Source organism: Sturnus vulgaris, chromosome 2, assembly GCF_052056855.1.
Source record: "Sturnus vulgaris isolate bStuVul1 chromosome 2, bStuVul1.hap1, whole genome shotgun sequence".
Taxonomy (NCBI): Eukaryota; Metazoa; Chordata; class Aves; order Passeriformes; family Sturnidae; genus Sturnus; species Sturnus vulgaris.
In genome coordinates, this window is record NC_142244.1 from 86621759 (window position 1) to 86648379 (window position 26621).

General features: G+C 39.1%; 1 protein-coding gene across 2 annotated transcripts in view; it reads left to right on the forward strand.

The window, feature by feature from the left end:
- Positions 1 to 10457: 10457 nt before the first annotated feature.
- HERC2 (HECT and RLD domain containing E3 ubiquitin protein ligase 2) overlaps positions 10458 to 26621 on the forward strand; it is a 102526-nt gene continuing 86362 nt past the window's right edge. For both annotated transcript variants that reach the window (XM_014892520.2, XM_014892527.2), the window contains exons 1-3: positions 10458 to 10496; positions 11258 to 11377; positions 21739 to 21853. In XM_014892520.2, the coding sequence (XP_014748006.2) occupies positions 11306 to 11377; positions 21739 to 21853 (187 nt within the window). In that variant the 5' untranslated portion in view covers positions 10458 to 10496; positions 11258 to 11305. The remainder of the gene's footprint in view (positions 10497 to 11257; positions 11378 to 21738; positions 21854 to 26621) is intronic.

Here is a 26621-nt window from a genome sequence, read left to right on the forward strand (position 1 = left end):
AAAGGATGCCTGTGCTTCTCAGTGCAATTCCTCCATCTCGCTTTGGGGTAGAATGAGTTGCACTTGAGATGTCTATCTCTTGTCACTGACACTAGAAGTAGTCGAAAAAACTATCTTAGCATGAATAATGCTAGCTAAAATCAATCTTACCTGTACTTTGCAGCAGTGTAAGTGGGAGGAAAATTGATGGTCACTGATGATATGTTTCTACAGTATTACATCTGATATTTTTGTATTTTATACGCATAATCTTGGTGACATACCTCCAATTATATCTCGTTTATACCCCTGTAAATCACTTTAACTAATTTACTCCAGGTCAAACTTTGTGTATGCAGCTGTACTTCTCAGACAAGAAGTAAATACAGTTGCGTATTTCAAATGGGATTTCAGCTGTTTGTCCTCAAAACAGGAAGGAAGATGGTCACAATTTGAGAAACTTGTAAAATTACAGTGATCTTTTTACCTATGACATTGTACATTAGTAAGATATTAGCAAACATCATTAATATTCTAACCAGAAGTATTTAAATATAAATGTGACAGGCTGTAAAACAAGATTTACCTTTTGGCTCTGCTTTCAAACGCAGTATGTTACCTTCAAAGCTGGTTTTGATTTTCTCAGGTTCTCTTGAGGCTATGGTAATAAATAATAGTATCAAAGAGAAAAGCGAATTATCAAGCAACTGAAAAGAATTTAAAATGCCATCAGTAATTGAAATGGTTGATGGAATACGTGACAAAGACTAAACACTAAAAATCCCTCTTGTCTTTAATGGATTATGGTGAAAGATAGAGACCCTCTGGAAATAAGTAGGAGCAGGAATCAGACTCTTCAGATGGTGGAAGGAAGATGAGTATTTGGTGTTTTAAAATGCATGTGTATACAGAGGCAGAAGTGCACACAATTACTAGGGGTCATTTGTGTGAGTGGCAAGGAAGCTGTAGAGGAAGGGCTCTGAGCTTTGTGATAAAGCAGGAGTCGTCCCACCACAGCATGGCTATCACAGCTTTCTATCACAGAGGAGCAGTCAGACAACATTATAGCAAAGGTTTCATAAATGTTTGTTGAAGTCTTCTATACTGTCTGCAAATAAAGCAGTAATTTGAAATTGATACAGACGAGAAGATTCATAGCAGTTTCCCAGGCTCTAATTTTCTTCGAAGGAATATGAATAAGGCAGAAAAGATATTGGAGGTTTGATTTTTCAAAAATACTGATAACTGGCATGTTGAGTCTGATTTTTCAAAAAACTGACATGTTGAAATGATGTGTCACAGAGACAAATCTGTGATCTGATTGAAAGGGGATGAAAAACTGTGGCACTGAAGAAAGCATAAAATGACGGGCCCGGGTCCTGTGCAGTGTTTCGTGCTGTTAGTACTTGTGTACTGAAAGCACAAAAGACAACAGGTGCAAATGCTGTTGGTTGCAACAGTTTATTGTGCTTGCAGCCAACATAACACAAATCAACAGAAGACCTAGTGCTGGAACAAGCTGAAGCACACATTGTCCCAGTAGATTGTTTTCCTTCCTGTTTGAGCCCATTAATTTTAGATCACTGACATTGTTGGCGTCCCAACCCCAAACTTTATCGTGCAATATACATTATTAGCATATCTGAAATATCATGCAATTCTCCCTTGAGGATAAAATAAGTTCCTGAAATTGTAGTAAGTGAGGTTGGAGACACAGAAGAGCTGCAAAAAACTCCCTTTACAAAAGGGCATGCTGGAAAAGCCCAGCACAGATTTCCCCACAGCAGTTTTTACACCTCTCTGTAAACGGAGCTGTGGAGAGTTGCCTGATACATTAAGACAAGCAGCCTGATGTTATTTTGGGCTGGGATTTATTTAAAATATTAAACGACAGACCTAACAATTTGTCTTTATTCCATTCCCTCCTCCCCCACCCTGGCCATTATACCTGGGATTGTGCTTTGACCCACCTGCCCTTGACCTTTCTGTTCCACTGCTAATGTCCCTCCCAACAACCTGTAGCCAGGACAATCCATGGCAAAAGATCACCCTGTCCTAACTTTTTTTTTTGTTTTAAAGCAAGTTTGTTCGTTTTCCTTATAAAGCATTTTTGTATGAAAGGATACCATATGGCTCTATGTTAACAAATCCTTTATAGAAATACTGCTTCCTTTCCTGCTGAAATGAGTAAAGGTTCCCTATCAACATTCAGAAAGGATTTCCCTATACACCCAGCAATGTATAAAAGCTAAAGTGATTTTGGCCACCTTCCAGGCATTAGGAGAAATTCAATACTCGGTAGAGTCTAAATGGAAAGAATTAAAATTAGCATCCCACTTCCTTCTCATATATTGGGAGAATTTTTCTTATGCCTTGATTATTGGCTAAAGGTTACTGTTCTCATCTCTATCTAGTAAAGTTTCCTTCTACTGCATCCACCCACCATAAGTAAAGGGCATGAGACCTTTTTATTTTCGAAATCAAGTTGATTTAATGCTCTTTCTCATTTTGGCGAATAACTTTCATTTTGGTTCTAAGTTTTCTGCAATGACCTAGCTTTGCATAATAATTTGGAAAAAGTTGCAACATTTTTGTTTAAAATCAAAATTTGAAATGGCTGTGCTGCTGAAAGTGCCTACATAATTTTAAATGACTGTGAAGCACTTGTGTTGCATTGTCCATTGAAGGGTTAATTTGCAAATTTGAACACTGATAATCTATTTCCATGGTATAAGGAAAATTCTGCCCTCAATATATAAGTTCATATAACAATAATGATACATTTCAATTTCCAGTGAAATACTATGTTGATTAGCATTAGCATTATACCACCCTTAGCATTTCCTTGTTGTTTGGGTGGATTTTGAAATTACATCCTGACCAGTGTGCAAATCTAATATTTGTAGGTGAACAGTTTTATGAATATACTTTAGCACTGTAATAAATCCTTAGATGGTGTTATTAGCTAACCTTATACAGAATGTTTCTGTAATTGAAAAGGCTTTTAAATGCAAGCATTTTCTTCTTGGCTCTCAGTTGAGAATTGTATTTAATTTGAAAATGAGAGACAGCCCATAGAAGTTGCTATTTTCTAGTATATGGAGGATGCTATTTTTTCGTATATGAAATAATATATATATATATTCCATCTGACTTGCTGACATATCCATTACTATATGCCAAATGTTTTTAATTTTAACAGGTCTGTAATGGATATCTGAATATCTGTGTGATGTATGCTTCCAAAGTCTCATGAAGATCTGTCTAGTGGGCATACCCAAGCTGGCATTTCCAAAGCTACTTTGCAAGTCAGAGAACAACATGCATCTCGAATATTTTATTAAGTGATTATTTTGAATTGATAATTTAAAGAAATAACATGAAGAGCCATAGAGAATTCATTATTGTTGATGTGTTTAGAGATGTAGGATGAAATCTGATCAGACTGGTTTGGGCTGTAAAGCAAGAAACTCCCTGGATAGAAACACTGGGTCTGGCCTGGGGGAAGCAAAACAATATTTCTTCTCTAATGGAAGACATAACCTGGAAAGCAAGCTTCTGGGCCTGTGTTTTTCTGGAAGACTGAAAACTGGTTACTGGAAGACTAAAATGGTTAGCATTGTGTGAGTAAGGCTATATGTATGAGTAAGGTTATATGAGGCTGAATTTCTGAGCTTAATGAAGCTGATGAAAATGTTACTGCTTGCTTTAACAAGGACAGGACTCACTATAATATCAAAAATAATTAACTATACAAAATGTAATTAACAATGAATTCTAATTAGCTACCTGCGAAAATCGTGCCTTTATTGTCACGGTTTTCCTTTTTTTTTTCCACTCCTCTGTACTCTGAATTGCTTTTCCAACACCACCTCTGCAACTGAGCTGTGTCAGCTGTGCAATATACTGTGATTCACACAACACTGTTTTCACAAAGAAAAGTTGTCACAGGAGAAGAACTTGTTAAAATTTTGACTGTAAGCAATATTTGTCATTTGAAACTAGAATAATAAAAGACAGGGAGAGGTTAACCTAATTATGTTTAATGGAGAAACAACACAGTTTCCACACTAGAACTTATATGACTGCCCAGTAAAGGTAGGAGTGAAATCACCCTGAAGTGTGGAGGAATGTAAAGGATAAAGGTTGGAATGGAGATCCATTAGAGAAATGGATGAGAAGTAGCAGGGCTGTTACCACTGAAAATGAGAAAGGAGCAGAAAACCATGCACATAGATGGAAGATAATGTTTCATTGCTCTGAGGAGGTGTGAGGAAAGACAGGATACTGATTGCACGAGGCTTGGATTTCTGAACATGGAAGCTGCTTCCTTTATTTGGTTATTCTTCTCCCTACATAAATAATATTTATTCAGTAATGAAAATGGTTCGTAGAAAGTGCTATTGTGACTGTTTAGAAATACTAGTGAATATGGGAAAGGAGGAGAATCCTCTTGTGTCCTTACCATCCTGTTTTCCCCCTGCAGAAAGCACTGGCATAATAATATATATTGACCAATTTGAACTGATGACATTCTTTGCAAATAACACAGAAAAGAAATAATGGACCTTACTGTGACCTTTTAATTGTACAAAACTGAAATTTAAGCAAACTGCTCAGTTCAGAGAGTATTAAAATAATAAAGGCTAATTGTAGAAATTTCTCACTTTCTTTGGGAAATCCTCCATCCTTCAGAAGTAAGCCAGGAATTCTTTGAGACTTGTTTTAAGCCCGAAGTGGACTGGATTTTGTGTTTTGTGTATGATTATACACAAAGGCTTCCAAACTCAGTGGGACAGCCCAACACAAATGGCTCTTGACAAAAAAAAAATACAAACAAAACAGGCATTGTCTTGCAGTGAGCTGCTAGGCACTGCTTTTACAGAGATGGTTTTGTGTCCCATTCACATGCATAACACTTCTTGATATTCACTAATGAGAGACAAAAAACGCCCCACATTCCACTGCTGTTAGAGCTAGAATGGATTCCCTAGAGCGGACACATTTAAAATAATTATTAATTAGTAAAGATTTCATGCTGACACCGAGAAGACCTGTAGGTAGGACTAGATACTATTTTTATGTAAACATATATTTGCTTATTTTTGTCCCTTTTTCATTAAACAAAAATAAAAATTGTTCCCATCATTTGTTCATTGGCTCTTATGATTTTGCATTTTGTTACTTTAGAATGCAATTGCCTCAAATTTGTTTCTTATCAATATTTATGAACTCATTTTCACAACTAAAATAGAAAGAAATAGGTCACTGCCCAGATTGTCCAAAAATACTTCTACTTCTTCTGCCTGTTCTGCTTCAGATTCTTATGATAGATTTGCTTTATTCAACTAACGTCCCTCCCCACATGCTCAGGCTGGCCTGACAGTGTTACAAATTGGAGGTGACTGTACTAACTGCAGGAGGTGAGGGTACCATTCATGCTACCAACCCTACCTTCTTCAGCCTTCCATGCTTTTCACAGTTCCCATGTGTACCACTGTCCATTTTCCCTCTACATCCTAGAGGTGCACCTCTACAGCACCTTGCCTCTTATAGAAGGCAGTGTGGCTCCTCTACCACATTTACAATAAAAGAGAGATCTCCTGCCCACAGCCTAACATTTTTAAAGTACTCTGTATTGTTTGTAGGTGTTCTAAGAAGTGGACCAGAAAATGTGACTCCTTGGTTTTAGTGTGCCTTTCTTTTGCTTTAATCTATAATAAGAATGAATTGATCTAGAATATGCCTAGAAGTGGATACAAGTAAATGAGTGACTGTGTCTGAGCATGGAAACTAAATTTTTCCATGTCCAACAATATCTCTGGAGGAAGTAAGAAAGATGGGCACAGATCTTGACAGACTTGTAGTGAATGCAGAGAGCTGAGGTTCCTTCCACCTCACTAGCTCTCTGCCCTGCAGCTCCTGAGGATGTTGGTGTCTCTAAGGCAAGGCCATCATAGAATCACAGAATGGTTTGGGCTGGATCAGATCAAAGTAATCTCATTCTAAACCCCTCACCATGGTCAGGGGCACCTTCCACTAGACCAGGTTGCTCAGAGCCCCATCCAACCTGGCCTTGAACGCTTCCAGAGATGGGGCATCCACAACTTCTCTGGGCAACCTGTGCTAGTGCCTCAATACCCTCACAGGAAAGAATTTCTTCCTAATATCTAACTGGGGTGTGCATTTGAAAATCCAACAGATCCACTTAATTATTATCCCAGGTGTAAAGCACGTTGCTTGGGCAAGCTGCAGCACTAAGGATGATGCCTGGAGAACTGATTTGCAGGATCATATAACCTGCTTTAAGATGGAAATATGCATCAGGAGAGTGAAGCACAAGGCTTGGAGCAGTAGCACTTCAACAGTTTCTCTCGAACTTGCCTTCTGAAGTCTGTCAGACCTTCGTTACTTTGGTCAGTCTGAAGTGACACAGCTCGCCATTGTCATGTAGATAACATCCGAATAACAACTATTGGTGGACTTAATACTGCAAATGCTCTGTATAAAGACAAACTTCAGGATCCTGAAAATACAAATTTTCTGATTATTTGAAAAATAAAATTATTTTTAATAATGTTATGAAATAAATTATTAATGTAGTTATACCAGACATACTTTCTCTCTGGAAAATGTGGTGCGTGCATATTTTTATAATCAAAAATGCCATTTGATATTGCTCCATGCTATTACAGTGCATTTCAAATGGAAAATAGGATGTTCATCAGAAGTGAAATCTAAATCTGGAAATACAAAATAATCCATAAATTCTTCATAAGTATCTCTAGCTTTGAATTTCCATGGTTACTGCACCCAAATGTGATTTTTGTTGAAGTGAGTGTGTACCTGCTAATTGGATTCAAATCTAATGAGTTGAATAGTTGGTTACTTGTCAAATTCCTCACATCTGGAGTTCCAGCAAAGGCTATTGACATTTTTAATTTAATAAAAGTAAGAAAACTTCTGGACATCAGTGTAGACTGTCTAAAGATGATCATCTTGAAAAGCCAAACCAGAACTAGCAGTGAATGTTGCATCTGCAAATTACCTTATTTAGATATGACTTGCAAATCATTTAAACAAGCAGTAGGCACAACCAGTGGGCGCTGTGGTTTCAAACAAATTTTCATAATTCCTTTTAGATTGGGCTCCATACATAAAATACAGAATCATAAAATATCCTGAGTTGGAAGGGACCCACATGCATCATTGACTCCAACTCCTGGCCCTGCACAGGACACCCCCAAGAGTCACACACCATGTGCCTGACAGTGTTGTCCAAATGCTTCTTGAACTCTGTCAGGCTGGTGCTGTGACCACTGCCCTCGGGAGCTGTTCCAGTGCCCCACCACCCTCTGGGTGAAAATCACTTCTTTAATACCCAACATAAACCTCCCCTGGCAACTTCAGGAAAATGGCCTTGGTTATTGTCACTAGCCAACACAAAGAACTGTGTCTGCCCCTCCTCTTCCCCTCATGAGGAAGCTGTAGACTGCAATGAGGTCTCCCCTCAGTCTCCTCCTCTCCTGGCTGATGAGATGAGGTGACCTCAAGGCCCTTCCCCATCACTGCATCCCTCCTTTGGACATTCTCTAAGAGCTTTATATCTTTTCTATATTGCAGTGCCCAAAACTGCCCCCGATGCTCGAGGTGCAGCTGCCCCAGCTCAGAGCAGAGCAGAGCAGAGCAGGACAATCCCCTCCCTTGCCTGGCTGTGATGCTGTGCCTGATGCCTCTAGGACAGGGTTGGCTCTCCTGGCTGACTCAACTTGTCACTGACCAGGGCCCCCAGCTCTCCTGCTGCTATCCAGCATCCCATTCCCCCGCTGGGATGCGCATCCAGGGATGCCCTATCTCAGGTGTAGAATCTGGCACTTGTCCTTGTTGAAATTCATTGCTTGGCCCTCTGATTTGTCAAGATCTCTCTGCAAAGTCTCTCTATCTTTGGGGAAGTCAACAATTCCTTCCAGTTTAGTACCACTGGCAAACTTACTTACTATCCAAAGTTATTTATGAAGATATTGAAGAACACTGGCCCTAAAATGGAGCCCTGCCAAACTCCAGTAGTTACAGCTCACCAGCCTGATGTAACCCCATTTACTACAACCCTTTGTGTCTGACCCACAAGCCAATTGCTCACCCATTGCATGTGTTTATCCAGCTGGATGATGAGCAGGCAGGACAATGAAACTGATGGGCCTGTAGTCACCAGGGCCATCCCTCTTGCCCTTTTTGAAAATCGGGACAACACTGATGGATGCCTTCAGCACCTTCACAAACATTTGCACAGGGGACCCTGCTGACAAGTTCCCTGAGCAGCCTGAAGTCTGCTCTCCTCATATCCAGAGATTAAGTTTTCATGGGGCTTTTCCTCCTGCCAACAGAGAATCTAAACTAGGTTGCTTTGGGATTGCTGTGGCCAAGACAGTCACCAATCACAGCTTTACTCATGACACCCTCTCAATTAGCATTACAAATTACAAATTACAAATCAAGAAGGACACCTTTCCTATTCAGCTGTCATAATACCTGCATCAAGAAGTTAACATCTGGGTGTTTTAGGAATCTTCTGGACCTGTTTGTACCAGCTGTGTGGTATTCCCCACAGTTAATATCTGGCAAGTTGAAGTCCCCCATAAGGACGAGGGTGGTTGATTTAGAGGTGTCCCTTAGTTCCTTAAAGAATAATTCATCAGTGTTGCCATCCTGGCTGGGTGACCTATATTAGACTCCCATGACGACATCCTCTTTATTTGTTTGTGCTTTAATCCTTACATTTCAAAACAGTTTTTATCCCTATCTGGATTATGTCAATATGACTACTTTCTTACATTTTCAGTCTGCCAGGTAAGACAAGAGTAAAGTATTTCCTACCCTGCTGCTCTAACATGTAGGCATTTGAGACGTTTTTCCAAAGGAAATTACTTCTGGTTTGGAAAGCTCATGTTTTAAAATGTCTATGAGTAACTTGAGGAAACTGAATATTTCTATATTTTTATATAAAATTTGAGGCATTTCAGAAATTTCGTAGAGTATTTTACTTCAAGTGCCTACTACATCTTGATGCAAGAGAGGTCTGTGACAAATGGCAGGCTAACCAGTTAGGTCATGGTCGCATTTTTCACTTTGAAAATGAAGCCCTGGAGAATCAAATTCCTTGTTTTATTACAATGTTTCTTACATAATAACAACTAAATGTTGTGTACCTTTGCCTAAATGCCAGCAAATGGTCTCAGTTCTGTCAGCATTTCATTGACATTCAGTCTGTGGCTTCATGTTGGCCAAAGCCAATAATAGTCCCATCTGCCAAGTCTTGTTCTACATTCCTAATTCCTTAGCTGCCAGGGAACAGGAGTCTAAGTATTGTGAGAAACTTGACTTTTGGTTAATTTAAATTTCAAACTACTAATATACATCCCCAACAAACTTGTGCTGAAGGATGATTATTTGCCTCAGAGCAGTTTCTCTCTTGAGCGATCAGTCAACATTTGCCTCCAGACTCCTGTCATTGCCTGCCATTAGCAAGTTCACACTTTATTCCCCAGTATCCTTATTCCTTCATGTGTGGTGGCATCACTTCACTGTTCCCAGCCTCTGTTCCTTCCCTGGTTACAGGAGATACGGAGGAGGCGGAGTTACTGATGTCTTCTTTGAATTGGTCTTTATGTACAGCAACGGGCAGATGCACGGGAGGGTCCACCTGAACATGAGTTTCTTTCCTGTGTGGATGACCTTGCACTGGAATAGACTGTGCAGAGGGGTTGTGGAGTCTCCTTCATTGGGGATATCCAGGAAGCATGAGGACACAGAGAGTCACAGTATTATTAGGGTTGGCAAAGACTTTGGAGGTGGTGCTGCCTAACACCTTTGCCAAGGCAGGGTCACCTAGAGCAGCTTACACAGGAACGCAGCAAGGCGGGTTCTGAATGTCTCCAGAGAGGGACACACAATCCTGTGCCGGCTGCTCTAGGATGATCCCGATGAGCAGACCAGACACCCCAGTCCGGTCCCTTCCAACATTACCCACTCTGTGATTCTGTTTGCCTCCGTTACTCGTTACTAACCTTCCTCGTCTGAAACATTTAAAACCTAATTTTTTTTTTTGTAGAAATCAACCGTATAGTTTGCAGATGGCCCCTCAATGACTTAAACAACCTATTTTTTTTTTTTTTTTTTAATCTCTGCATCCTGGCCGTAGGGATGCTGCGATCTCCGTCGCTGCCGGCGCGGCTCCGCCCGCCTGCCCGCGGCCCCGCCGCTCCCCGCCCCGCTGCGGGACAGGATGTCCCGCCTCCCGCCGCTCTCCCGATTGGCAGAGAGCTCCGCTGGCGTACGGGGGGCCGAGCTCTCCCCGTCTCCAGTAGCGGAGGAGCGAGGGAGGGACCGGCGAGCGGCTCCGCCGGCGGAGGGGTGGGGGGTGGGCGGGCGAGGGAAGGAGGGGCGAGGATTACCCGGGGCCGAGCGGGCGGCGGTGGAGCGAGAGCCGGAGCCGCCGCCGTCGCTGCCGCGGCTGCCCGGTGAGTCCGAGAGCCCCGACAGCCCCGTGGGGAGCGGGGAGGCAGGGGCGGGATTGCCGTGTAGCGGTGGTGGGCGGGCAGGCGGCGGGGGGAGCGCGGCCTCCGCTCCGCATCCCGCGGGAGGGGAGGCAGGGCAGCGGCGGCCCCCGCGCCGTGTGCGGCCAGCCCAGCCCAGCCCTGCCGTGCCCGGGCGGGGCTGTGCCGTGCCGTGCCTCCCGCCCGCTGCCCCCCGAGCTGTGCCCGGGCTGGCCGGGGCGGTGAGAGCCGCGGCTGGCGGCCGGCAGGGGCGGTGACAGCGGGACGGGGGCGCGGGGGTGGGATGCTCCCGGAGAGGGGCAGCCCCCGGGCTCGGCCGCCGCCGGGAGGAGGGGGTGCGGGTGACCCTGATAATCGCTTTATGTTGGCCTGCGGCTTGCGTAATCTGCGATCAATTATTTATTTCATGCACCACTTACGGGGCTGAGGGGCAGCGTGAAGGCCTTTGGTGTGGCTCAGTGCAGCAGAAGGGAGGCTTCCTGCCCACGGGTGTGATAGAGGAGGGATGTAGAGGCTTTTTTCCAGGTTCAGGTAGTATTCCTAATGCGTGTTCCTCTCCCCGTGCAAATTCAGGGGATGCGAACGAGGGAGGTCCTTCTTCATGCTACATTTTTAAAGATCGAGTGGAAGCCGTCCTAGTCTGAGTAAAAATAACCTTGTGTGGTTTACTTCATGTGCTAGATCGTTGTTTTTTTCATTTTTTTCCCCCTCTGCTCATTCTGTAGCAGGTTGGGCTGCTCAGCCAGCCTGGAGAGAAGGCTGAAGAAGGAAACATGTCTTCTGATTCTTTTTGTCTGTCTGCTCAAGCAAGGTTTGACTCCAAATGGTTGAAGACAGACTTGCAGGTAAGGAGTTTGATGGTCATATTGCATTGTGACCTTTCAGGTGCCAATCAAGGATGCTTTTAGTCCAAAAAGCTGACAAGTACACATCTTGAGATGGTGTATAGGTTTTCTCAAGTGTGCTGATTTATTAGTGGTTTTGAAGAAACACTAAGTTATTTTGAGCTGCAAATAGATCTGTGTCAGTCCCTTCTGCTTTGAAATAAGCTGGGCTACGTGTGTATGCTATCTATGTATATTATCTGTGTTATCTTATGCAGAGTGTTAAAGCCCCTAGCAGAGTTTGTGGCATTTTTGCTAGAACTATAAATTCTCATTTAGGCTGTTGCTAAATGTCCTGCCTGCATATGAGCTAGCAGTTTTAATCACAGGAGAACTGAAGCGAAAGGCAATTAAAATGTAATTTATATTTGAAGAAATCAAATTAGATTTTGCTGTAGTTGTTTGCATTATAGATAGAGGGTTCCTTTAAATTTTGTCCCTTTTGAAGGGAGTTAATTGTTTGTCAAAGGTACAAGGTTTAAATGGAAGTGATCTTCATTGAAATATGCCAGTATTTGGTGGAAGTTTTCTTTTGTCTCAGAAAATTTCTTAATTCAGCAAACTTGTGTGATATGGGGAGGAGGAGGATACTAACATGTTTTCCCCATTCAGGTTTTACGAATAAGTGGAAAATCTAGAGAAATAGAGTAGTTTGGGTCGGTTATGTTTGTTTTAGATGAAATGGGTCTAGATGAAGTCCTTGTCTCTTTTCCTTCCTTTACCCAGATGTTGCATATAGATCCTTACTTCAAATAACCTTTCCAAGTTTCAACTCAAAATGCTGAAATTCTTTTTGGAATGGGCCAGCCAGTGTTCTTTTGTTACTGTTAATAATAGTGCTGCTGAAAAACTCTTAAAAATTCCATCTTTGTGACTTTATCCCAGATTACCTGCTGATAGTCTACATGCTTGAGTTGAGTTGTTCTTGTGGTTAGGTGAGGATTTTTTCCCATGCAGTTGTGGTTCCAAAGCAGCCTTTCCCCAGTATTTTAAATCAAACAAGATAAATTGGAATCAGAAGTGACAGATATAGCCTAAGAGGTTCCATTATTTAGTTGGTCTTGAATGAAAATGCTATGAAATGACAGGGCTTGCTCTTGATTTGGCTAGATTAATTCTATTTTCATCTTTTCTTCCTACCAAAGTAAAAGTTTCAATCTAAAGTCAGATGCTTTCTCTAATGTAGTAAATAAAGATGCTATACAACATTTTGGAAATAAGCATATTAAGAATATGGAAATATTTTTGTTTCCAGAAGGGTGACTTTTAGATTACAAGTATATTGCTTCAATGATTTTTGCGTACTGGAAAATTTATCTGAAAAAGTGGCAACCTTTGTTTGTAACACCTGCTGACTATGCATTGCCTTTTTTTTTTCTTCTGTATTATATAGGGTGAAAAATGTGACTGTTCATGTGATTTGTCAGATTTTTCCTTTTTTGTAGTGCCTTTTTTCTTTATCCCTTTTTTTCCCTATCTATTTAAACTTATGATAGGAAGGTTTCAGTTGTCATCCAAAGTTTTAAGGGTTATTTTCAGTTGTGAGTATAAATGCAATGAAATATTTGTGATTTATGAAACTGCAGTTTAGTTAATGTGTTACAGGAATTCCTTTTAATAATAAAAATCTTCATTTGCAATGTATTTCAGTGAATAAATACTCTTACTTATACAAGTTCTTTATGAGTAATAACAAGTTAGACTCTTAATTGCCAGAGTACTCTTTTTTTTTTTTTTTTCCTTCCAATCAAGCTGTAGTCAAAATAATGAGAATAATACAGTAAGAGAGCAGTAATCATTTGTGATCTGCTGGATGCAAGCATCACTTCCCTGGAATCTGAAGACAAGCCAGGCCTCCTGGGTATAATATCATTTTCTTATTAGGTTACCTGTTTTTGGTATTACACAGGTCTTCATCACAGAACTCTTAATTGGATGTATATGTTCAGTATTTTGAAAAATTGAGCATGTGAATCTTGAGTAACATCTTTTAATGTATTAAATGGCAGATGCCTTCTGTAAAGGAAAGGGATTTTGGGCTCTTGAGAATTTTTCTACTGCATGAATGATTATTTTAGCTACTGGTTGACTAGCATGACCTAGCTGTGTGTGGTTATTTTTTTGATAGGTATAAATCCGGTGTCTTAATCCTTTAAGTTCTATGTGTACTGAATATGTAGATTTCTTAATGTGCATGTTTTTACTGGCTCAGCTGTAGAAGAGCCCTACTGGTGTTCAAGAGACTTGTCAGCTGAAATTGAAAAGGTGAAGACAGTACTATGAGAGGTTTGAAGAAGACACACTAAATTTATATAAAGGGATTAAGATGACTACAAATTGTTTGGAATTGGACCCTGGAACTCTTCACTTTGCAGCTACATTTTTAACTTCTCAGTGTACAGCAGTCCAAGAATGAGTAGGTGACAGTTCTTGGAGAAACAGAATTATTCTGGGGAATTACCTTAGGAGACATACAGAGACTGATTAGTTTGTAAATAAATTCTGCTGCTGCAAAATTTGGGGGGTATAGCTAGGATTGGAAGTAAAATGGTTTCATTTGGTGGCTTAGTGGTCTCCAAAGTACTTTTTTTATTTTTTTCCTTTGTCACTGTTGTGAGAGGGTTTGTTCTTTAGACTTGATAACTGGCAGTTATTGTAGATTAAGTCAAGGAAATCCCTATGAAAATTATTGTATTCTTTTTTGTTTTAGCTCGGGAAGATGTTGCATGAATAACGTAATACACAATATTCTAGTACTGTTTGCATTAATAAGTATTATATTGTGGTATTAATACAATAAGAAGAGAATGACATGTGGATTGTAGCATGGCTTGTGTTTAATCACCTGTGTGCGTCACTGTTGCAGCTGGTGTCGAGGCCAAATTTAAATGTTCTTACTCAGTTTGGGGATGTTACTGCTGTGAGACAAAGGCAGTGTGATGTAGCATGTTATTACTGTTCTTAAGTGAATATCACAGGCACGGGTCCTTTTGTAGTAGCAGTGAGCCTCTGGCCTGCCAAGATTACCTGACAGTGGTGTGAACTGTTAATGGAACTGTATCTCCACAATGTTTTTTGGTTACGTTATTTTTTCTGAAACTGAACAATACTATTTTAGGAAGCTGAAGTGGTCTATAAAGATCCAAATCCAACCTTTACCTGCTCCGTGTCTTTTTGCAAACTTTGTAATTATTTGTATGATTTATGGCTACTAGTGTAATTTTGAAGTGCTTAGAAACATTTATTTTACTTAAAAAAAAATCTAAATTTCCTGGTGGAGCAAAATAAGATATTCTATGTTATCTAAAAAAGCAAACTGTTACAGCAGCTGAACAATCAGGGTAGTTCAGCTGAATATGAGAATTATCGGTGTACAATATGTAATATGTTTTCCTATGACATATGTCAATAGGATGTGTAGAACATCACCGTTAATAAAATAGTCCTATGAAGCTGCAAAGTAAGTGGATTTTAGTGCAGGCCACTTTTTCATGTGTCATTCTTAATACAGTAGCTTGAGAAGTTAGTGTATTATTTCAATTACTAAGTTATTTATTTAGACTTCAATTAATGCATTGCAAACACCTACCTATTGATGAGTATTACTTGTAGAAACCATCACATTTATAGCAGACACTGTGTGTAATGGGAGATTGTGTTTCAGTTACCATTCCTAAGGAAGACATTCTTTATTATAAAAAGGGAAGATTAAAATTGTTTACTTAAACCTAGGTACCCAGTTTGCAGATTCAAACTGTGCTTAAAATAATTCTGATTAAATAGATGTACTGTACAACTAAATTAGAATCTTATGCAGAGACCTTTAATTAGTGATGGATGAATAACTAAAAAGTAGAATTGCTGTGAGCTAATGAGATGCATGTGTGTGTTCAAATGGAGTTTAATTAGGCTGCTTATTCTGGATCCTGTGGAGAACTGTTGTGATTAATAGCAGGAGTTAGAGGGAAAAACTTTCATTTTTCTGATGTGTGGAGAAAAACTTTAGGCAACAGTTAAGGTGTAAAAGCTGTCTGTGAGAGGAATATGAGCATTTCCATCAGTTTTCATTGAGTTAATGGTTGGCAGACTATTTCTGTCATTATCTTTTGCCACAGAGATGAAAATGAGTTTTTAAAAATGAAATAGTCACCCTTAAGAGTTCCATTGGTTAGGAATCTTTTTACCCTTATTTCAAAGTTACATTTGTCATTTTGATTTTTTTTGAAAATCCCACTCTTCTAACATTTAGATCAGTGTCTTTACTTATGAGAAGATTATGTAAAGAAATGATGTCTTGGCTATTAAAAGCAAGAAGTTGGTAAAAGTTGCCTTCTCTATTTTGTTGCTTTCCTGTTGTTAATCTTCTTTGTTTTGGTTTTCTGATCAAAAAATTGAAGGGCTCATTTGGAAGTTCTTAAAGCAAACTGCAAATGAGGACTCCTTTGTATTTAAAGGAAGTGAACTTCACAGTAGCAATTTTTAAAAGTTATTTTAAAAATGAAGTAATGCTGTTTCTCTGAAAGAAGTGATTTCCAAATGGATGGACAAACACTGTATGTAGTGTGATAGATTAGAGAAGTTAGATTTAGCGCATAGGTATGAATATTCAGACTCAGACAGAGCTATTCTTCAGATGCATAAAGATAGTTTCTAGGTTTGAGGGAATTGCATAATTTTTCTTTGTGTGTGACTATTAACTTTTCCAGCAAATGGAAGACCAGCACCCTGCTATTATGGGGATATTTCTAGTTTAACTTCAAATCTGCTAAAGTGATGTGGGGCTGCTGGACTTCTTGATTTTGCTCCCCAAGCTTTTGAGCACTGTGTTTAGGTCTAGTGGTGTTGCACTGTGCTCTGCATAGGTGTGATAAGCAGCTGTGGTTTCAGGGCATGCTTCGTTCAGCAGCAAAGGAAGGAAGCTAGGACAAAATACTAAGACAACAATGAAAAAGGAAACACAAATTGAATGTATTCAAAAAAGCAAAAACAAAAGAAAGACTTAGGAAAGGACTTACTGGTCTGTGATTTTCTTCACTACTACTGGGCTGAAAATTACTTAAATATTTTTCTAATGAGAAGTTTTTTCATGTAGTCTTTAAAGTACAGCCAATGACAAACGCAAAAATAACTAAATAGAAGAATAGATTCTCCACTACCCTTGGCAATTCTGAGGTGAAGATTGTTTTAGTAGCTTTTATTTTAAATCCATATTGATCTTCTGTGGTTATGAAGTCAGTTTCTTAAATTTCCAGTGCAATTTTATAGTCAGGAATCCTACCTGAGTTAATCCCCATGCTTTTGTGTAATTTAATTTTCCTGACTTCATTTTTCTTGAGTTCACGTTAACTTTTATGAAGGCTTCTATGCTTTCTACAGGGAAGCTTATGAAGCCACATTGAGAACATAATCTAATGTGCTACATAGTTTGTCTAATTAAAATAGTTGACTTCAAAACAAAATCAGAGCTGCTGATTATTCTTAAAATAACTTACTGAAAGCAAAATTGTAGAAGGACTTTGAGAATTCTCAGGAGCTTACCCAGTTATGGTTGCAAGATTTAATTTTCTTGAAATGGAAGGAAATGTCAATGTCAGTGTCTTATTGTCTCAAGTTGGTGGGGGTGGAGGGGAATTTCACTGCCAGCCCTGTTGGTGGTTAGCAGCAGCATATGTCAGCAACCTAACTAGATACCCCTTGGACTCAATCAGATGTTGTACCAGGCAGAATAAATTACAGTTCTACTGCAGAGATAAGATTAACAAAAGATTAGAGTAGAGGCAGCCCAGTTTACAGTAGAAGTTCACTTTTAAGTCTCCTTAGGCCCTTGTGGTTTTAGTTTGGGATAAGTGAGCAGGGCTGAGCATTGGGTCTGTGTGGGAAGTATGGATTTGTTGAGATCTGTGGCTTTCAGGTTCAGGGATCAAGACATGGTCTGGGGATGAGAAAGTGTGACAAACAATGGAAGAGGCTTGGGGTTTCTGAAGGTGAGATGTGTAGGAGATGGGGATTGAGAAGAGGTCAGTAGATGTCATGGGAAAGGACAGGGGAGATTTTTAGCATGGGCAGTGAGTAGGAGGATGAAGAACATGGGCCAAAGTTCAAGGCAGTGGATAGTAATGGACTACAGAGCTGCTGTTGTCTTGGTCTTTGGAAGGAAGAGTCTAAGTGGTGGAGCAAGCAGGGCCTTGAGGGGAAGATTTACAGAGGGTACATCTCTGGTACTGTTGTCAGTTGCAAAAGTTCAGTGAAAACTTTGTAACTCCTAATTTGTTAACTTTCTGAGTTTAGGTTCATCCCTTTAAGCATTTGCAAATGAAGTTACTAAATTATTAGAGGGAAAGATGTTCATATGAATCAGGCAATCTAGTGAGAGAGACTTTACAAAACACAAGTAGCAGCTCTGGTGTTTGGAGCTCCAGTATGTCAGGAACAATGAAGACACCAAGTGTGTTTGTCTTCTCTTGCACTATACCACCAATTGCCTTGTGAACATTCTTCAAATAATTTAGTAGAAGTACCTTTTTTTTTCTTTTTTTGAAAACAGAAACTAGAGAAATCTTTTCAGATTTGTTCTGAACAAAGTTTTAGCTCTAGTTTGAGCACTGAGATATGTTGGTAGACTCTATGAATGACTGACTGCGAGGGGTATTGATGGAAGCAAAGGAAGAAAGTCATAAACTACTGTAGGAAGAAAAAAATGCAGGATTGGGCAGTTAAAGCAGACAATTGACTTTTCTACTACACAGAAGTGTGTTATCTTCAGCTGCAAGTTTCGCAGGGTCACAAATGTTTGAGATTGGAAGGGACCTTTGGAGGTCATCTGGTCCAACTCCCCTGTTCGAGCAGGGCCACCTAGAGTCCAGTGCCCAGGTTTATGTTTGAGTGTCTTCTGAGTGTCTCCAAGAATGTGTCTCCTGCTGGTCAGAGAGAAGCACCTGTGTTTTAGCTGACACCCCCTCCCTCTGGTCCTGTCACTGGGTATCACTGAGCAAAGCCTGGATCCATGTTTTTTGCACCTTCCCTTCAGATTTTATATATATATATTTGTGTATATGAACTTTCCTCCCAACCCTTTTTCTCTGCCTTTCCTCATAAAAAGGGTGCTCCAGTCCCTTAATCATTTTCATGGCTCTTTCCTGGGCTCTCTAGTTTTTGTCCACATCTCGCACACTGAGCCCAGCACTGGACCTGTACTGGTGCCTGAGGTTGTTCCTCCCCAGTTGTAAGACTTTGCACTTCTCTTTTAGCTTCATGAGGTTCATGTCAACCCATTTCTCCAGCTTGCCAAGGACCCTCTGGATGTCAGCATGGCCCTCTTCTGTATCAACCACTCTTCCCCATTTCTGTTGGCTAAAAGAAATATTTCTCTTAAGAGAGCTGAAAATTTTCTATTGCGATTATGTAATTGAGATAATGAAAATAAAATTGCTTAAATAATTTCTCACTTAAAAACTCTGACTTTTCTTCCACTTTTAGCTAGTATATATAGCAAATACTAGATATCTGCTGAATGTTGAGTAGATTAATAGTAATTTTGTTACAGCTGAAGTTGTGCTCAGTTATGACAGGTGTATTGGTTGTAATTACTGTTTCTTAATATTCCGTTGCTTTGATTATTGCTGTAAAGTCAGTCCAGTGTTTCTTTACTTTCAGACTTGTCTCCTTTTTCCCTTCCCCCAACACAGATACTGCTGACAAAATATTAACTACAACTGAGTAGTAGGCAAAATTGTTTATCTGAAAGCTGCTTATGGTATTTGGAGAAGGAGGTGGAACTCTGTGACCCATAGCCTTGGTGGTTCCTCTATCTTTTTGCAACATACCAAGAAATTCACTTTGATAAGACTTGGAACCAAACCCAAGGCCAAAGAAATTTTGTTTACTTTTTCAGTTTTTAGTTGCATTAAAGAGTTGAGTGAACTTTGTGCCATGTAAAAGGATTAGAGATTGAAGTGGTGAAAACAGTTCCTGATTCTGCTTTATATGAATGCCTTCAAAAATAATAAGCAAGTTTTCTGAAATAGAGCACTACTACATTATGAAGAATCTGGCATTCTTCATATTCGGTCGTTTCAGCCTGGAGACATTTAGATTTTGGGCTGTGAGAATAATTTTCCATACCAAGGTGATCTGAGAATGTAAAGTAAAATGTGTGAAAAAGACAGTTTCTTAGAGAAAGATCTTTAATTCGTGAAAACTATAATTTATTATGCAACCCATCTGGAGGGTTGCCTCACTTGCTATTTTTCAGGCTTTTATTTTACCATAGGTTAGCATTTAACAGGTGGAAGTTAAAGAAAATAATCTATCACCACTATATGAACCAAAATCAGTGAAATAGCTGTTTTGCTATTTTGCACAAGAATAAAACTATGAAAAGTAAATTCCCTAGGTGCCCCACTAAAGTATATGGCCACCTCTAGAGAAGAAAAAAGTGCACATCATTTATTATTGCAATATTCATAGACTGGGAACAATCAAAATCGGTTAATGGGGAAAGATCTTTTTCATTGTTGAAATGCAACTTCAGATTATTCCAATTTTTGAAAAATGAAGCCCAATGTAAAGCTCTTAGTGAAACAAATCTTTGCAAAAGCTCTTCTTGCTGTTTAACACTGAAGTACGGGGACTGTACCTTTCAGTAAAGATGGTCAGAGTTTGATTCTGATGCTGTACAATTGATAAATCACAGATAAGATGAATAATGTCTAGCTCACACTATATGATTCTGCCCCAATCAAGTAATAGTAAGTGACAGACACGTACAATGTGTCAACTCATATTTTATGCTGAAAGAAGAATTACTGAAAACATTTATACATGTTGAAGTGGATTTCTGAAGTATGCAGTATGAAGTCAAGGAATTACTGTGGTCATTTAGTGTTACAGTTAGTTAGTTACAGTGGTGTGAAAGCATGCAACTTGTCTTTTAATTTGTGTTAAAAGAAAAAAAATGAGATGAGCTGGAGCAGCAAATGTCTTCCCTGCTGGTGCGTTTGTCTCTTAAAATCTGTAATCTTTAATCATTACAATGTATTTTATTTTGAGCTATTTTCTCAAGACTGTGTAGTGGTAAATATTTTATGGCAGTTATTGTAAGCCCCATCTTTGTATTACTTCTCAGCTAAAACACTTTGGATTTGAATGCTAGTTACATAACACAAAGATGCTTTTGAATAAGCCTTCAGCAGGTGGTGGTTTGGGGTTTTTTTGATTTTTTTTTTTTATTTATTTGTGGTGGTTTTTGCTTTTTTTTTTTTTTTTTTTTTTTTTTTTTTTCAAATGTGGTCCACTGCACCACTTTGGTATGCAGAAAGTATTCTGTTTTTCAATTTCACATCCTGCCCTCCTCCCTTACGCTGTACAGTTGTGAATTTCAGCCTGGTTATTATGGAATTCACTTGGGATGTAGATCCCTGTTTTGCAGTGTTTTATAAAGCAAAAAACAACATCCATAGAAGTTACCCTGGTCATTAGGATTCTCCAAGGGAGACCCAGATTCCTAAATAATTTGGAGACTTGTGTTACAGCCAGTGCTTTTGTGAGTGGTTCCAGCTAGCAGAGTCTAAGTTTTGTTGCCAGTATTTGTCCTCTTAAACACAAAGTGTGTTGAGAACTGACCTGGGCTGAGGCAGCCCTTTGCTCTTCCTCTGGGTGCTGCTGGTTTGAGGCTTGATCCATTCCATAATCTGGCTCTTCATGGGAGAGGAGGCATTGTAGCAGTTGGAAAGAAGAGGGAGGGTTGTGAGAGATGCTTTGCACAGCAGGACCAGATTGAACTGGCTGAATTCATTTACAAATCTGTGCCTTGATGTCATCATTCTGGTTAAGATGCCCAGCTCTTCAGTTGCTGATTGGTGAGGGGATTGTATGCTTCTCTGTCTTGAGATTTTATGCAGCTTGACTTTGTTTGAATAGCTTTTCCTGAAGAGAAAAAGGACACCTCACACCTCTCCCTGCCCCCCAGCTGATGTCATCTTGAATGGGAGGATAGTTCTAAGGTGACCAAATCCGTGCTTTTGATGAGAATTTGTCACCAAAAAAAAGTTCATTTTCCTGGACTTGAACCTGTCTAAAATGTACCATTTGCACTTTTAACCTGAAAATAACATAGCTAGACAATGAGAGATTCTGAAGATTACTTAAATCCTTGTCATATTTCATTCCATTTCATTCACACACAATTTCATTTCCAATGAGATGGTTTTCTCATGTGTTTTCTTTCTTCTGGGATGATGTATAAAATCAGATGTATTTTAAGTGTTAGCTTTAGCTTGAGAGAAAAGTGTGTGTAACTATATATAATGTATTATTTTTAACAGCTTGCTTTTACACGAGATGGACTATGTGGCTTGTGGAATGAAATGGTAAAAGATGGAGAGATTGTATATCCTGGAACAGAATTAATACAGAGTGGTGAACTACCTCCAAGAAAAGGTATGAATTCTAAATTTTTTTTATTTGTTCGGTTTTTTTTCTTTCATTGTGATGATGAAAATGGATTTCAGCTTCCATACTGTCATGGAACTTTCATTTATCATCACCCATCTATACAATTTGCAGGTATTAATGTTTTGAATTAAATACAATTGAAAGTGATTTCTTTAAAGTGTACGGAAAGGTAATGTCCAAGCCTGCAAATGAAGGCTTAAATCTGTTCCAGCCTATAACTAGACATGTTATTATGAGAAAGGCCTGGCAGTGTTTCTTTGTTTGGTATGCTTGATGTGTTTCCAGCTGAAGACTTTGTTTAAAGGAAGTGGACTGAGGAATGGGATAAAGCTGATACTGCTGTTTCTAATTTTGTTTACAGTCTTCACAAAGTAACTGAAAGGTCAGCTTAAAAACTGTCCACAATCTGCCTGAGAATGTAGTGTGTGATTTTTGTTTTTTGTTGGGTTTTTAAAGTTTTCCAATGTACTTGAGAGCAATTCTAACACTGCAAATACTGCAAATGGCAGAGTAATACATCTATTTTGAGAGATTACTTTGGTGGGGATGGATTTTGTTTTGTGATGGGCAATGCTGGAATGGGATGATTCTGCTCTTGCCTTTTTTTCATCTTCATCCAAAAGTGGTGCTCTTTTGACTCCTTACTGAACAGAAAATTAAACTGCTCAAAAAGGAAAATATTTCCTAATTGTTTCGTCATTTGGCTGAAATGGACTCACCAAATGATCAGATAAGTTTTGTCAGTAATTTGTAAGATTTCCAGATAAATGAGGAGATGGGTATAAATACTGCCTTTGGTGACAGTGAGGTATTATTTTAGCATCTATTACGTCCTGAACTGTACTGTGGGATAGACATGATATTTCAAGCCAATAATGCTCAATTACTCCTAATTTTTTCATACCTATAGTATGCCTCCTTTAAAAATAGGAGAAAAGTGTTTTTAACTAGAGGAGGTAATTTTTACAGGAAGCAAGATACAATAAATAATTTATGAGAGAAGAATGAATTATACATTTCCTTATCAAGAGTATAAGCTTTGTAGGTTATTAGTGGCTGCATGCTGTAGTAAAAATCAGGTTATGCTCCTAACTGTTTGAAAGTTAGAAAACTTTTGTCTTCCCTGTGTTGCTGGCCCTTTGGAATGTTATTGTTGACACTGGGTGAAAATACAGCTGATCTTATCAGAAAGATTACTACAAAGCTGCTCATGAAATGAGTGGAGTTCTTTGGGTTGGTTAGTTCCGTGTATATTAATGGTGCTGTAAACTTGATGCAATAGAGGGAAGGATGACCTCCTAAAGGAATTGTAGGAAACGCTTTCCCGTTCACTGACAGCTCATGATAGAGGTTTTTTGGTGGTTGTGGTATAACAACTCAACACTGTGCTTTTATGTAGAAGAAGGATAACAAACATCTGTAATACTGAAGGGTATAGTAAAGTAAATATCTGCTTTGCAAATGAAATTGATGAATTGATCTTTTTGTGCCAGATACTTACACATTGTTTTTAGAGTTGTACCTGTGGTAGTCTGACAGAAAGCTGTTCTTCCAATATCTTTATAGCTAAGTAGCTGCAGAGATTTGAGATTTTTAGTTAGTAGTGCTGTAGTGCTTTTAGTAATTCTGAGAAAGCTTATAGAAAGATATCACGGTATAATTGTTTTTAGTTTTCAGGGTAATCCTTGAAATACCAGCTAGGAAAATGCAACCTGTCACTTCTGATACAAAATATAGACTGCAGTATAAAGTAAAAATCCAGGAGTGCTAAGTCAATCATCTGTGACTTCATGTTTGTCCACACTTAGGACACTTATTCTGAACAATGGTGGAAATTTTTTTTTAACGTCAGATGTATGTATGTACACATCTTTAGAAGGTTCAAAAAGGTATAAAATGTTAAAGACTGTAGAACACTGTTATTTAAAAACACAGAGTTTCTGACACTTTACTGTATAAATAAGGCTTTTATATTACCCTAATATGTCCAAGCTGTGATGAGGCTTTTGAAAGCTTTCTCACAGTCATAGTGTAGTGGTGGTGAAGGCAGACTGACACTTGTTGTTTCCATTACTGTATGTAGTGGTGGGTTGACCTTAGCCAGGTGCCTGCCCTTCCAGCTCCTTACTTGCTGTCCCTCCTCCATAGGACAGAGGGAGAAAATAAAATGGAAAAGCTTGAGGGTTGAGATAAAGCCAGAGGGATCACTTACCAGTTACTGTCATGGGCAAAATACTCTTAGGGAAAATTAATTTAGTTTATTTTCGTGCCAATTAAGACAGAATTAGATGGTGAGTAACAAAGGGAAAAACTTAAACGCCACCTTCCACTTGTCTCAGCACAGATCACAGCTGGAGGGTGTGTGTTCTTGTGTATATCTCTTGAATCACTGCAGTAGCTTAGAAATTTAAATAACAGCTTTTTCAGGCTCTTAACTCTTAGGATTAATGTATGAACTGTTTTTCAGTGAAGTTAGCCTTCATAAATGCTGTTGTGTTGGCCAACAGGATTGTAAAATACAGCTATCCTGCTTCTTACCAGGCTTGAGTTTTGAGAAAAAAAATGCTAATCAAGGCTATTTTTGGTCACTGTCAATCAGGTTGTATATTTGATTTTGTTAGGCAGTAGTGAATCTTGGAATCAGAAAAATTGCTGGTCAGTTTGCACCTCTGAGCTTGCAGCTCAAGTTGAGTTTCAAGAAATTAAAACCGAAAGTATTTACATATGTTTAGTTGATGCTCATGTTTTTGCATAAATAATCTACAAATATAATTCAAGAGGAGAGGGAAAAGTACATACAAGTAGTGAGATTTAGATAAAACCCAGTTGTTTTATACGAAAAGCAACATAGATTAATATCAATATTCAGAGTTTGCTCCTAAATTGACTAACCTGGAGATGGACAAGAGAAGTTGCTGTATGTAGTCCCTTTTATTCAGTCTTTTTAAAGAAGTTTTGGTTTAAGCCCATCCACTCTAAGTCTATTTCTTCACTAGTGCTCTAGCTCTCTGTGGCTGCTGACTGAACTGTTCAGAAGATGCACTTCATTCTGTCAGTGGATATTAGCAGTGGCAGCAGACTGCAAAAACATGCTATTGATGGCAAAAACCATTTCTTTTCTCTCTAGGAAGAATATAGAGGTAGTGCATTTTTTTTTTTCTTCTATTAGCAAGAAGGTTTGGTTAGGATTAAGGTCTTTGTTTTGAATTCGTGGCACTTTAAGAAAAACATGTTTGATAAATGTGTTCAACAGAATGTGTTTGTATGTTTCCAAGCACCATCTGAGGACACAGCTGTGACAGTAGTGATGTCCAAATACAGGTGCACTTGTAGCATTGCTTGTATTTCAAAGACAATGAGGCTGCCCTCAGGAAATTTGGATGAGATTAATACCTTATATACAAAAAGCTATGTTCTGAAAATAATAAAAAGTATTAAATAATATTATTCTTATTAAATTTTCAAGTTAGAGAATCGTCACAGTGAAATTTTAAGACATACCAGTCTCTTTAAGACATGCAAGTCTCTTGTGGGTTGCTATTTCTTATTTAATTTTGATTCCTCAAACTTCATAGGTGGAAAATTCTGTTTAATTAGCTGTTTTAAGTTCCAGGACAAAAATACAAAGTTGTCAGCTTCATACCTCTGTCCTGCCTTTGACAAACACTGTGGGCTTCCTCTTCTGTTCTCCCTTTCCTGAAAGTTAGACCTTTCTCAGCCTGGTGCCTCTGAATACACAAACTTCATTCAGTGTTGCATCTACAATCTGGTCAAGTGAAGTCCAAATGCCACAAGCAATTCCAGAGAGGCTGGCAGAAACAAAATGTTTATGATGAGAATAACAGTGTGTGGGAATTGGTTATGGTGGCTGCTGTTCAGACCATGTTATAAATCAAACTGTAGTAGTGTGTAGGGATGTAGGCTGGCTCCTGCTTTGAGCCTCCTTTTTTGTGTAAAGGAGAACTTGTTAAAAGTGAGAAGTGCCACTTTTCTCTTCTGCTTCCCTTGACCCAGCTGTGGGCTGTACCCAGTGGCTCAAGAATTCAGTGCTCAGCTGTGGATTATCATACTCTCCCTGCAGGATAGGGAAGTCTGTAGTCACTCTGGACACTTTGACTTCAGAAGTGTAGAATGCTCTATTGTAAATTCAAAAAATAATTTAATGCATTGAAAAAAAAATTGTATAGCAAGCAAGAAAGGAAGCTTTATTTCTGATAAGGGTTAGGAGATCAGAATATTATCATCTAACCTAGAAGGCTGTATAAATATGGTTTGTAAATGGTAAGTCATGTATCTTTCCCTCACAAATAGCTATTAATTTTGTGTATGTAGGTATATATGGGTGTGTGGAAAAAATGAAGGATTTTTGAAAACATATTGCAGCTGAAATATTTCCTAGATCTGGGACTAGCCAGTACTGGTTTAGGGTGGTTACAAGATACAGCCCTTGTCTAAAGTACACTGTGTGACTTTTTGCCCTGTCAGTGGCAACATCTGTAGGGAAACAGTTGCAGGTTTCTCCCTCTGTGGAGGGATTCCCAACTACGTGAGTTCATTGGCATTTCAGAGACCATACTGTAACAGGTGGTGGAGGCAACTATGCAGCGTCAGGTTTTTTTCTTCATTGATTATGAAATGTAAGTTCCATTTTTAGTGCTTCGTTTTTATCCTCTGTTTATACCAGATTAGGCTGTGGCTGTGCAAGATAGTGCACACTGTTGAGCTGTTGTGCTTTGATTTGGGAGCTAATTTC